This window comes from Cryptomeria japonica, chromosome 10 (genome assembly GCF_030272615.1).
Source record: "Cryptomeria japonica chromosome 10, Sugi_1.0, whole genome shotgun sequence".
NCBI lineage: Eukaryota > Viridiplantae > Streptophyta > Pinopsida > Cupressales > Cupressaceae > Cryptomeria > Cryptomeria japonica.
Window position 1 is genome coordinate 225,314,245 of NC_081414.1, and position 14,377 is coordinate 225,328,621.

A 14,377-nucleotide genomic window follows, 5' to 3' on the forward strand; every position below is an offset into this window, starting at 1 on the left:
TGCTAAGTGCTGTATTTGTTTGTCATGTCAATTAAGCATTGCCTCACACTGCTATGAGCATAGTTGAAAAACTCAAATTTTTTTCCAAACATTATAAAAGTATAAATATGTAAAATAATCTTAAAAAATTCATAGAGCTGAATTTGCAAAGGTCATAAGGAGGTAGGGTATGTACACCTTATCAGCTTCAGCCCATTACCGCCAACAGTGGCATGTTGTGATGGTTAAGTTGTTGTGTTGTTGTTCTTGCCATCAAGGTTCAAGCCCCACCGGTTCATAGCTCCAGGTTAAAAGCGTTTACTCCTAAAAATAAAATAAAATTGCAAAGGTCATAATTAGCATTTCCTTCATTTATAGATCAAAAAAGAAGTTCAATTCATGTCAGTCATGTGATTATAAATTACATGTCCATATTAATGTTTTCATCTATGGAAAACATGGGTTCAAAACAATTTTTTTAGTCGTTGCTGTTTAAAACCATAGTTGTGGTCTTGGGGTACTAGCTCTTAGTGGAGTTGAGGGGTATAGCCCCTCTCAAGGGTCCAGGGGTGAAGCTTCCAACAAGTTTGAGGGGTAGGGCCCCTTATGGAGGTTTGGAGGCCAAGTAAAGTGAGGTTGAGGGACATAGCCCTCACTGCCAACCCCAAATTAAGGCCTTTGAGACAAAATGAACCTTCGTTGTACATGCTCAAATGCTTGAAAAAAACCATGAATGTTCAAAGAAAGAGATGCATAAACAATGAAAAATGAGGATTTTTTTTGCAGAATAACCTTATACTAGCATGGCTGAGTTTTTCCCATGAAATTGCAAGTTCTCACCAATTATAGGTTGGAAATAACTTACCACCAAGATGTACTCATAAATCTATGATTACTCACCAACAAAAGTCTCATGATAATTTGCCAGCTGCACCAAATTTTGCAACTGGCCATGATGGTAACTTTGAAATCTACAAAGCAATACAAACATTTGCACCCAACATAAAGTGAAAGGTTCATTTGGAGAAATCAAATTCCAACAGTATACAAACAAAAGACATTGACATTTCCACGCCTCTCCCTGGGGATGTGTTGACGTGTCTGAAGTCGCATTGCTGCAAACTCCATACGGCCAACGTAGAATAGAATAGCCAACTAATTATCCTACTCTCTCTTGAGATAAGGAAGTCTCTAATGCTGTTTTCTAAGTTTGATCAAAGGAGACTACCTCAAGGTTTCTTTTGTCAGGTCTTGACTACGGGATCTCTCAGTGGCTCGATGTGTTTATGCTGGAAACACAAGGGGGATTTACGTTTAACTGGGAACAAGCTAGTTTGCTGTGATTTTCGAATTACGCAATAAAGAGCAAAAGGAAAGGGTTAGGAGATCTAAAACTAACAACACGGGTATGCAGGTAGACGGATTCAACATAACCAATTCCCGCTTGGCCAGAATAGCTCACAACCTTGCAGGAACGGTGCAATCTTCAAAGGGACTTGGAAGATTTTCAGACTGGAGACACACGGCTAAGCACCCAATTCTGGCGCAGCTTAGACGGACATCTGCAATTGAACTAAGCACAATTAAAGGCTCAGGTTAACCACACAAAAGGATACACAATCAGTATATCCTCAGTGGTATGAGCCTGAATCTATCAAATACCTGCACACCCAAAATAGAAAGATCTATCTAAAATGCTAAAAGAAACCATGCAAACAGGATGAAAACAAGACAATAAACACCCAATCAATGTTTATATATTGATTTCAACTGCCTATTACAACAATTTCTGCAGCATCTCTATGCTACTGCCAAGATCTAACCTATTCTAACTCTAAAATCTAACTATCTAACCATCTCACTATCTAACAATCTAACCCTTTACAAAAGAAAGGCCTTTGCCTTCTATAGATATTACAATTTTGAATCAGAGGCTAGGATGGACTGCATCCAAGGGCCCTGATCTGCCTTCCAGAAGCTGGCAGCTTTAACCCATGCCCAATTAATTCTTAGTTATCCAACCAACAAATATCTCAACTACCTGCCACTATTTGGCTTTAATTCAGGTCTATCCAATCTTCTTGGTGGTTGGGAATAGTTATCCACAAAAATATCTTGCACGAGACCCATAGGCAATTTGCAATAAAGCTGCTTCAGTTTTAAAACTGAATTTCTGGACTTAAATCCAGCTGTGCACTTTCTTGAGAATGCATAGACTGAGTGTTCTTTTGCCTTTTGCCTTCAATTTCGCCGGTGGACTTCATCTTTGTTCAACGGCACGGTTCCCAATGCTCAGTTGTTCTTGCGCTCTTGCATCTTTTCGGTTTCCAATCTTCAGTGCCTGGCCTTGAATTGCGATCCTTCCTTGATTTGCATCTAAGGCCTTCTCTTGGTTCTTCAATGACGTCCTGCGATCAATCAACCAATTTCATTTCATTAAATCAATTTGAAAAATTAATTAATTTAACAAATATTAAATTTAATGGCGTTTGGTTTGAGAAGCTATTTGTGAGATGTATCTTGAAAATGCTTCTCCTTTCTCTTCGAATGTGAAATTTGATCCTTGGTCGATTTACTTCTGCGTGATTTTACCTTTGGAGTCTTGGGCGTTTTGAATGGTTTTATGGCGTTTGAATGGTTTCTTATAGCGCGATTCTGGAGGTTTGAAGAACTTCTGCAAATTTTAAAACTCTAACTCTTATGCCTTTTCTGGTGAATTTTGGAGAATGGAGGGCACTTTTGCAGACTTTAAACTTTACGTCTCCATCTTCCAAATTATGAACTCTGCGTTTTCGCGCTCTATCTAATAAACTTTCTGCGCTATGTTCTTTGGATGAATGGGGATCTATCAATTTCGCATTCCTTATATTTGGGCCTATGCGTTGCGATTCTGGGCACTATGGCAAATTTCGGACCTTGGAAGGGTTTTGGCGATTTGCCTAGAATTTCGGACCATAAGGCGTTTTTGGAATTTGCCCAGAATTTTGGACTATTCAGCATTTTTATAAATTTTGGAGCTAAATGCGTTTTTTTGTAACCTATAGAAATTTCGGACCTAAATGCCCCTTGTAAAACTTCGGATCTATAAACGCGCTTGCAAATTTCGGAGGTTTGAAGGCGTTTTTGAAAATGGAAAAAAAACTTCGGACCATATGGCTATTTTTGCAAATTCGACGAATTCCGGATCCTTAGGCGTTTTTAGAATTTCGGAGTTTTCAAGCGTTTTGGGCGAACTGGGAATATTTTCGGACCTAAACCACCTTTTGGCAAGTTTTTTACTTTTTCAACCTTTTGCCCCATGGTCCAAAATTGGGGATTTTAAGTGATTTTCGGACCTCTGGGGTCTTTTTGCAAATTTATAACAAACTTTCAAATTTCAGAGCCAGGGTCCAAAATTGGGCGTTTAAGTGAAATTCGGACCTAAAAGCACTTTTGGCAAGTTAAGTGAATTTCGGACCTCCAGCCAGTTTTGTCAACTTTTTCACTTTTTTGCATTTTAGCCCCAGGGTCCGAAATTGTAGGACTTAAGTGATTTTCGGACCTTTGGGGGCTTTTTGTAACTTTTAAACATTTTGCAGTTTTTGCCTCTGGGTCCGAAATTGGGCATTTTAGCGATTTTAGTCGTTTTTTTTTTAAGAAGTGCGAGCTTGGGCACTTGGGAATATTTGTCCAGATCTTGCTGAAGGATCATTTTATGGAATATAACATTTAAGTATAAGTGACATTTCTTATACTTTAAGTTATATTCCATATATACTTTCAGGATGTTTGAGAGTGGTTTCGGCCCTCCAAGAGTTATATTGCAAATTCTAGTTTTTGGAGGATTCCTCAGTTTTTCAGAGTTAGTCAAATTTCAGGATCAGGACATTCTAGACTTAGCCAAATTTCAGGGTCAGGACAGAAAGGCACAAACTAGGGGGGCCTTGTCCAAGACGGGGATGGGTGTGCGATTCGCACAACAGGATGTGGTTCTTATGGTTGGGGACAAGCCTTGGACTCAATCATTGCTGCCGAAGGTGCTTCTCTACGGGTCACTCAGCTTCAGATTGTTCTCTCTCTCACCACAAAGGTTCTGCTACTTGGTGGAAGGACGCTACTGCTAATCACTAGACGATCAATGTTGCTGATTTTGATGACTCCTCACAGGCGAATGATGACTCCTCTCGGGTTGAGGTTGTGCCTCTTACTGCTGCTGAAGCTCCTGCTGAACCCCTTGGTGCTACTGATTTGGCCTTCTCTCTCCTTGAGACTCCTACACCTGTTACTCCTGTTCTACAACATTGATCCACTCCTGCCGAATCTACTCCTAATGTTGTTCAGTTGCAGCAGCTTGCTGATGTTCTGCTGTAGCAACTTGCTGTTGTTCTGCAGCAGCAACCTATTGTTGGTGCTGATTGTAACTTTGCGGGGCCCTCTCCGTCGGATCCTTCTTTTGATGGTCTTAATGATAGTATTGCTTGGACCATGTTTTGTCGTAGGTGGACAAGAAAGTCTTTCCCTCCCCCAAACCCCTTTTTGTCTTGGCTCGGATGATTCTCCCCATCCTTGAGCTAGGTTTTGGGTTGTTGTAGGTTTGATAAATTCTTTTCACCTATATAGCCTTGGTTTCTCCAAGGTTCGTACCCCTATTTTGTTGTTTATTTTATTGCCTATGGGCTGTTGTATTAAGGATCAACACTCTTTTTGGTGTTGTTGATAGTCTTTGACTATGGTAAGGGTCAGCGCCCTGGTTAACGCTGCTTTACTAATCAAAAACAAAAGAAGCAAATGTATCCCATTGGATTGTACTCGAAGTAGATGAGCATAAATTCCAAATCGGCTATAGGATTTGTAAAATATCACATAATTGTGTGAACTGTACTTGGTACTCTAATCATTCTCTTGTTGAGCATGTTGATATGCCTAATATTTGTGAAATCTACTTCATATGCCTTTGTCAAGCTAGCTTGGAAATCTTTGCTGATTGCTTACAACACTCACATACTAATCATGCCTTTCTTCTTTCAACTCTAGCATCTAAGTGTGTTTATTCCTGTGTACTTATGCTATATTGCATTCAACCTTCTTTGTATCAATAGCATGTCTCAAATCTATGTACTTTCTCTTGCCAAATGAATGCCTAAACACCATTAACATCTATATCTTTCTCAATAGGTTTGAGACCTTCACTTTTCCAAATAAGAGAAAATGTGCCTAAAGTTGTTTAAACCAGTGTTCATAGGGATGCTTTCCCCTCTTAAAACCTATCATTTCAAGGATGGCAACGTTTCAAAGATGTGGAGACCCAGGGGAAATGACCTCCTACTATCCTACACCACATACCTAGGGATTCTTTCAAGATGTCCCCTTGGTCTAGAGATGTTGTAGAGACTAGTATATCCCCAAGACACCTAGCAGACTTTTTGTCATCCCCTGACCACACTTGAGACTCCCAAGCATCCCGTATGGCAAATTAGTGATAAGGTCAATTTAAAAATAAAATAAAATTGGATATCTATAACACAAACCCTGACCCTAATGTTCTAGGCCCCACCCACACTCTATGCAGTCACAAAAAAATTATAAATAGGTGTCTAAGCCTTATTTGAAATCACTCCCAAGTTTAAAAAATAGTATGGATTTGGTATTGCAGAAAACAAAGTGATAAAATTATGAAAGCAATGTGTGCCATGAAAGTTTGTGTGGTTTTGAAGGCCTTAGTATGTGCTTGGTGGCAGGAGCATCCCCAACCCTCGTGATGGGTGCTGCCCCTTGGCCCTACTAGAGGCACCACCGCAAACCAACAGCAGCCACCACCCCCTCCACCATCTTGCTCTTTTCCACAAACCTAGGCCCTGGGTCTCCTGTGTTGATGTTTAGCAGCAGGGGATATCTTTCCCCTGACTGCTATCTTTAACCTTTTATTATCTTACTTATCGCTGAATCACCTCTGTGATTTCTTTTCTATTTGCATTTCCTATATGTTAATATATATTGAGAGTGTTAATTTACTTAACTAATATTTAATTAGCATTCAACATGTTAGTGAGGGAGTGTTGATGGAATTTACTTATCCTAATCACACCCTTGTTTTGACGGGTTACTCCATTTAGAGTCATGTCCCTTCGTATGGTCTAGACGGATATATTACTTGTTAATTCTAGAGCTTTGGGCAATAGTAGTTTTGTCGATAAAGTTTATATTGCGAATATTCACAATATTCGTGGAGGCCCTGCTGTGTATCCAATCTGCTGTGTATACAATTCTATCAACTGTGAAAATATTGCTGTATATTCACATCATTTGTGGAATTACACTCTCTTGTTATACATGCGATAGTTAGTGTATAACCTGTAGTGATTACATGTGAAGCCTATGTAGGTTAGAAGCTGACTCATCCGAAAGTTATATGCTCTGTCATCCGAAAATCATATGCTGTGTACATTCACTCAAAACTTGCGAAATAATATTTTTCTATATGCTGTAATTAAAGACTAGCAAATTGATATCAAGCAATATATTGATATACATTGCTTCAGGTTAATTAAATCGGAGAAGTTTAATTCTATACTTCTTGCATATATAATTCTGATCCTTAAAATTAACATGGTATCAGAGCGGGTCTAGCAAAGATCGTGATCAGAATTATTTAAACAAGCGAAATATTTTTCTCTTCTCCTTAGGGCATCTATCTTTGCATCAAAAATGGTGAACAAATTCAAGGTTGAAGATAGACTTGATGGTGCCTCTAACTTCTCTTGGAAGTTTAGAGTTCTAATTGCATTAGAAGAAAACGATATTTTCGAGTTCGTGGAGAAAGAAGTGCTTGAGCCTTGTGGTGAGACTGAGAAAACACAATGGAAGAAGAATGGCATGAAAGCTAGGAAGATCTTGATAGACTCTGTGATTAATCACCTAGTACCGATCATCTCCAAGTCGAAGTAAACTAAAGAAATGTTTGATACTCTAAAAGGCATGTATGAGATCAACAACACTTGTAGAGCCCTTGCTTTAAGACAACAACTTCACCATGTAAAAATAGATAAAGAAGATTCAGTCATCTCATTCTTTATGAAGATTGCTGATTTGAGAGATCAGTTGAGCGCTATTGGGGACATAATTGCAGACATAGATCTTGTTATGTTGGCACTAAATGGTCTTCCCCAATCTTGGGAGCCCTTCACCCAAAGCATCAGTGGGAGATCTAAGTTGCCCAAGTTTGATTGACTCTGAGCTGATTGTATTCAAGAAGAGTCCAGGTTGGCAGCAAGAGGAATTGGACGAAACCATCATGATGTAGAAAATCAAGTTCTTGTTACACATACTTCTAGAGAAAGAGGCAAAAGAAGAAAAAGGAATAGAGACAAAGAATTAGATTCTGCCCCAGATCCGAAGAAGAAGAAGGATTTCTCTCACATTCTGTGTTTCAGGTGTGACAAGTATGGTCACTTTGCTCGAGATTGCAAATTAAGACCTACATAACTTGCTTCTATTGCAGAAATTGCCATGGGGACATCTCAGAAGGAGCCAAGCTCTAAAGTTGATTCAGAAGGTTTTTTATTCTAAAGTCGATCAGTTTCTTTGAAGAGGAGGAATTAACATTCAGAGGGAGTTTGACAAACCAACAAAGGCAACCTTGGACGAGAAGGTCAGGAGGTTGATACTAGTACTTGAATCCCTTGCTGAGAGGGAGGCTTGGCATTAGTAATTTGTGTTATCCGTTATTAATGCATTTTTCTTTGAGACGGAGAAATTTGAGGTGAAAGCCCTTGTTAATGCATTTTTCTCTGAGATGGAGAAATTTGAGGTGAAAGCCCTTGTTAATGTATTTTTTCTCTGAGATGGAGAAATTTGAGGTGAAAGCCCTTGTCCATCTCTGAGACAGAGATGTGGTTCTTTCCACCCTCTGGGAGTAGCCATGGTGGGTGTCATGTTGAGTGACTCCATGACAACATCACGTTGAGAGGCTCCGTGATTATTCTCTTTCTTGTGTTTATCCACCCTTTGGGAGTAGCCATGGTGGACGTCATGTTGAGTGACTTCATGACGACATCATGTTGAGTGACTCCGTGATGGGCACTTGTGCACATATTTCTTTCCACACATGGGAGTAGCCATGGTGGACATCATGTCGAGTGACTCCGTGATGAACTCTTCTCCACAAATGGGAGTAGCCATTGTGGATGTCATGTTGAGAGACTCCATGACATGTATATATAGAAAGATACCTCCCTAGCTAAGAGGGAGTGTTGATGTTTAGCAGCAGGAGATATCTTTCCCCTGATTGCTATCTTTAACATTTTATTATCTTATCGTTGAATCACCTCTGTGATTTCTTTTCTATTTTCATTTCCTACATGTTAATATATATTGAGAGTGTTAATTTACTTAACTAATATTTAATTAGTATTCAACACGTTAGTGAGGGAGTGTTGATCGAATTTACTTATCCTAATCACACCCTTGTTTTGACGGGTTACTCCATTTAGAGTCATGTCCCTTCGTATGGTCTAGACGGATATATTACTTGTTAATTCTAGAGCTTTAGGCAATAGTAGTTTTGTCAATAAAGTTTATATTGCGAATATTCACAATATCCGTGGAGGCCCTGCTGCGTATCCAATCTGCTGTGTATACAATTCTGTCAACCGTGAGAATATTACTGTATATTTGCATCATGTGTGGAATTACACTCTCTTGTTATACATGCGATAGTCAGTGTATAACCTGTAGTGATTACATGTGAAGCCTGTGTAGGTTATATGCTGAGTCATCCGAAAGTTATATGCTGTGTCATCCGAAAATCATATGCTGTGTACATTCACTCAAAACTTGTGAAAGAATATTTTTCTATATTCTGTAATTAAAGACTAGCAAATTGATATCAAGCAATATATTGATTTACATTGCTTCAGGTTAATTAAATCAGAGAAATTTAATTCTGTACTTCCTGCATATATAATTCTGATCCTTAAAATTAACATCCTGTGGCCCCCTATCTACACAACCCTATACTGGACACTAGCTGGAATACATTTCCTTTCTCTTAAACCTCCAAGTCAAATGTCACATCATAATATTCCTCAAATTTTTTTTTGAATATTTCACTAAAGTAGCCACAGAAATTCATATAAATTTTTTCAATGTCCATGAAAGAGGCAGTTATCAGGTCTGTCATTGTATTTATAACATTTAGATATACATCCACAGTCAGCACTGTCATTTTTACCTAGCTTAACCCTTGTACTACATCAGTGCCCTTTCCTTAGGCCATCATTTGTTGCCTCCAACAAATCCTACACCCTCAGCAAATATCAACACATTTTAACTTTTTCCTTGCCACCCACTCTTCACCAAAAGAACTATTACATCCTTCATTTTCCACTTGCTGTTTTACCAGCATTCCAATGTTATAAATACAGTTTAAGGTCTGCTAGTGCATGTCTATACAGCCTGTTATATATGAAGGAACAGAATCAACAATGAGAATGAATTATAGTAATGGCACTCATTCTTTGCAAAGACCCTCATTGGCTCATTAACTGTGTCCTCAGGCAAGTAGATATATAGTGGATTTCATTCATCATCTCTGACATCACAATGAAGAATATATTGTGCTATTGCGGCTGACTGGGTTCCATTGAGCAGCATAGGGGATGATTTGTTCAATCTTGGAGTAAAAAAGCACATGCCAAAATTGTGTAATTCTCACATCATTTAGGGAAAAGATTCATTCAGCAACATCAACTCCATCTAGATGAAGTCATGAGGCAAGCGTGATGATGATGAGCAGCAGAAATCAGCATCAGCTGAAATAAAGTTTGTACATCAGAGACATACTTGCAATCTTTGCAGATTACCTCGAATTCCTATCATGTCAGGCCACTTCAGCAATCCAAGTAAGAAACAATAATTATGAGACCTAGGAGTACTAAGCTGCTGAAAAAAAATCTACAAATGGTATCAAAGCTTATTGCAAATGTTTATGTTGGTTTTTCACAGACTAAGCCTTTGAGAATTTTGAAGAGTTGGAATGAAGAGTTTACAATGTTTTCTTACAATCCTCAGATGTGAGTAGCCCATCTGGGTATTCAGTTGATAATGAAAGAAATCGTTTCAAAATTGATGCAGAGAAAGTTCAAGAAGTCACAGTTCCCAGCTTTCATGGTGCAGCTCATATCTCTCAGGAGGTACTGAAGTAAGAGTATTTTTACCTTTGTTACAAAATTTTGGGACATCTACTTATTCTTCAGCAATGCCAAATAGCCTTACCTTTTTACCTTGAACATGCTCTTAAGTGGTAATAGTGTAGGCTCCTTCCAGCAAATACCATGTATATGTCCTCTTTTACTCCAACCATTGGCAGAAATGAGAAACACTTTCTCACTTATCTCTTGTATATTGGAAAACCTAGGGGAAAAGCCAAAGGAGAGCAATTTTTTGGAAAATACCATTGTTCCTGATATCATATAAATACGGACACTTCTTTTGAGATGCTGGCTACAAAACTAGGGACCATGAGACGCATATCTCATTTTTTAGGAGAATATAATCTATGATATACATTACAGGTGAATGAATGCATCAAAATGTAACAGGAATGCATTCATCAATTGATGAGAAACAATGATTTTGAACAATGTGGCCTTAAGGTACTTGAAAAGCTTTTGCTTGATAATTCAATCAACTAGCTAATGCAGGAGGTTACACAGGAGCAAGCTGAACAAAACAGATCTCATTAATTTGCATGTCACTCATGCATACGGTTCTAGCTTAACACATGGGCAGGTCACTGACTGGTATGTTTCAATATATTGTCAGGCATTTAGTGAGGGACCTGATCTAAAGCAGAAGGGCACAGTTGCAGGCCACACCTTAAGATCTGAAATCATAAAATGGGCTTCCTTTTGTTAGTGTATAAATTTCTGAAGAACAATTATATTCATTAGTTTTATAGGTGCATCGGTAACAAAAGCTATGCTATCTTTGACCTATATGTTAGTTGAGAAAATACTTTTATCTTGTAAACTCTGATAAGAAACTGACAGTTCACAATAAATCTATAGAGCTATATTTGCTTTTGCCAGCTCATAGATGTCTCATTTGTGAGCTAGCTGATTGAATTTAAAACTATTTTTTATTTTAACTTATAAAACCCTCCAACCCTTAAAAATTTATATAAACAGTAGAGGAGAGGATCTATTTATACATTATTTTGAATGACAAGTGATTTGCAATTCTTAGAACTTGTAGAATTGAAGAATCTAAAAACATTATTTACACCTTTTGACTTGGACCACTTGGTTGAACTGAAACATATGAAGGTATTTAAAGAGGTATGAATGTTGTGATTAAATTCAGAATTTTATACTTGCAAGAACAGAAATATCAAATAAGTAAGCTCACAAAACTCAAGAATCTACCCTGGAAACCTCCTTAGGGAAAAACCAGCATTTGGTAGGCAAATGCCCTACCTCCCTATAGTATTAACATAGAAGAGCTAATACAGCAAATGGACACAAAACTGGTCACTCTCTGCTATCTTGTCTAACTTCCACAATCTAAGGAACAGCTGAAATCCTCTAATTCTTCTCACTACAATACTCAAACCAATAATTTCATGCCAATACACATCCCAAACACCTCTTTTTCATAGTTGCTTCTGGTGCTGGAGCTTACCTCCAGACCCAAGGAGAAAACTCTTGAAGCTGGAAGTGCAACGGATGCTGTTTCATTTCAATTCTGATTTTTCAACTGTCGGGGTTCACTCTGCACTCTTGGAAATAAATTTATAGATGTGGAACTGATCTAATGGATCTGCCTTTGCAGCTGCAGATCTGAACCAAAAACATTTTAATGACCCTGTACATTCTGCAACCTTTGTTTACTATCAACTTGCCTTTTTATGTTTGTTTTCTAAATCCAGCTTACTGCTCAAGTTTTTTCTTCCAGGTCCTTATGGATCAGTAAGATAGGGTCTATTGTAGACATTGACAAAATACAAATTTGATAATTTCAAGAAATAATAATAGGGAGATTACGTGACTAGAAATTTATACTTAACTTTTCACTAGCATGTGCTTCTATTTGTCTTCAGTATGCCACAAAGAATGTTAAAAACATGCAAATGCATTCATGAGCAAAGAATTGGCATTGTTTAACAGTTAACTTATTTCTAATAAGGGAAACACTAACTATTTTGCAGTGGGGGATTACGATTGAAGCGTGACATTACAGAGTATACAGACTTTGTGCGTAGCTTCAATGCTCCTGCGGTTGATGAAAAGTTTGAATCACTGGGCGTGTAAGTTATAGAGGAATTTCAAAATCAATATTATCCTCTACTTGTTACAGAATATCTGTCATTGATTTGAGTAAAATGCATTGTATTATGAATTTTGCAGCTTGGGAAATGTATTTGTAGTTGCTCCAGAAAGTCTTCCCACATTGTTTGAAGGAAACCCAAGTATTCGCAAAGATGCCTTGAGGTATGCTTTCTTCTTTGTGGACATATGGCATTTAATGGTCAATAAGTTATCTGTTTAATTTAGTCTTCTTTGCAGGTTTATTCAGCTGCGTGAAGAGTATAAAACTGCCAAAATTGCAAGCAGACTGAACTCTTTGATGATAGAATAACAGGTTGTATTGCTTCAAAATTCCAGATGATGTAAAATTCAGGTTCCACCAGATCCTTTGGGATACTTGAAAGCTATTATGCTGGGGAAGATTGTAAATCCTCTTTAATTTGATACCTACAAAATTCACCGCATATTAATTTGCTGTTGTGTTTCTAATTCATGAATAATGAGATTTGCCTGTGTACTCTAGGTATTCTGGCACTAAAATCTGCTTGTAACATGTTCTACTGTGAATCGGTTGAGATGCATCTGGTTGTTAGTGCCTCTTTGAATGTTCTTATCAGATTACAATGAGTACAAGAATACTAGCTAGTAGTCTGATATAGATTGAAATTTGGAACAGGGCTCTAAAAAACTTTCAGCTTAAAAATCACACATAAGTATAAATAATCTCAACTCGATATCTTAAGACTAGCTTCTGGAGACATTGTTTCTCTGCCATACCTGCTATCATATCCTCTGAACCCTTGGTTACTTGATCTTGGATGTTCCACTGAATTGCCATTTAGTGGGGACAGTGAACAGTGAGAATGTAGAACAGAAATGCCTAGGGAGTGGAAATACTCGTGAATTCCTAGGAGATGGGAGTCGTGACGGGAGGGTGCCAGAGGGACTGGAAGGTTTCTCAATAGAAATTTGGTGGGCTGGGAGGAGTCTGCAATCATATCCTCTGGGGTTACATGATCTTGGATGTTCCACTGAATTGCCATTTGGTGGGTACAGTGAACAGTGAGAATGTAGAACAGAAATGCCTAGGGGCCGGAAATACTCATGAATTCCTAGGAGATGGGAGTTGTGAGGGGAGGGTACCAGAGGGACTGGAAGGTATCTCAAAGAAATTTCCATTGAATTATTTGAGCTTATACCATACCTGTATTGCTATGATTGAATAATAGCATTTCCTATACAATTAATCTTTCTTTACGGCATCGAAAACCCTACACTACATCTTACTGGGCATTAGAAGGCTATTCTGAAAATAAGGTAAAGCTCCTAGCCGACACACAGCCGCCTTTCAATGCTCTAGTTAGGAGAGAGTTTTATAGCAAACCTAAAGGAACAATTGAAGATTGTCATTACATTGGATTCATGGAAATACCTTGCAGATTTCATAATTCTTCAACCCAAGGCTAACCTAGGAGTGTATCCACTTATTTTGGGATGCCCCTAGCTTTCTATTGCAAATGCTTTTATCAGATATAGATCTGGTGACATGATAATTTCCAATGGAAATGTCAACAAGAAGGTAGTCTTATACCCACCTGCACAATCACACGTTGGGACAAAACAATTAGTTTGACCCATTCTGAAGAATTGTCTGAAGAAGAGTCCGAGGGGAAATCAGGAGAAAAGAAATCAGAGGATGTGACATATTATGAAGCAGAGAATGTGGCCCAGGATGTAATTCGGCCTATGACAGAAGATGAAAAACAAGATGTTGCAGCAGAGGAGGAAGAAATTCTAGAAGAGGAAGCATCAGTCCATTCTGGAGAAATTCAAGTCCACCTAAATATAGAAGATCCCCCTGAACTTCAATGTCTACATAGTACAGATTCTTCGGTTGAGAAGGAAACTTTTGAGAATTTAGCTGAGGCACCTAAAATCTTGAAGACAATGATGAAAACACTTTGCAAGCCTTAATGACCATAGGAAGAATTCTTAATGCTCCAACTATAAGATGAGGATACCATACTTTATCATATCATTTAAAATGATTGTGACATGGTACATAAATTAGAACCTTGTTTAGCCTTCTCTTGTCCATTGCATGCTATACTTAC

At 38.2% G+C, this 14,377-nt stretch overlaps 1 protein-coding gene across 3 annotated transcripts in view; it reads left to right on the forward strand.

The window, feature by feature from the left end:
* The window catches only part of LOC131034874 (exocyst complex component SEC10b), a 147,387-nt gene extending 134,543 nt beyond the window's left edge, over positions 1-12,844 (forward strand). For all 3 annotated transcript variants that reach the window (XM_057966474.2, XM_057966475.2, XM_057966476.2), the window contains 3 exons: positions 12,164-12,262; positions 12,363-12,446; positions 12,522-12,844. In XM_057966474.2, the coding sequence (XP_057822457.2) occupies positions 12,164-12,262; positions 12,363-12,446; positions 12,522-12,594 (256 nt within the window). In that variant the 3' untranslated portion in view covers positions 12,595-12,844. The remainder of the gene's footprint in view (positions 1-12,163; positions 12,263-12,362; positions 12,447-12,521) is intronic.
* The last annotated feature ends 1,533 nt before the right edge of the window (positions 12,845-14,377 follow it).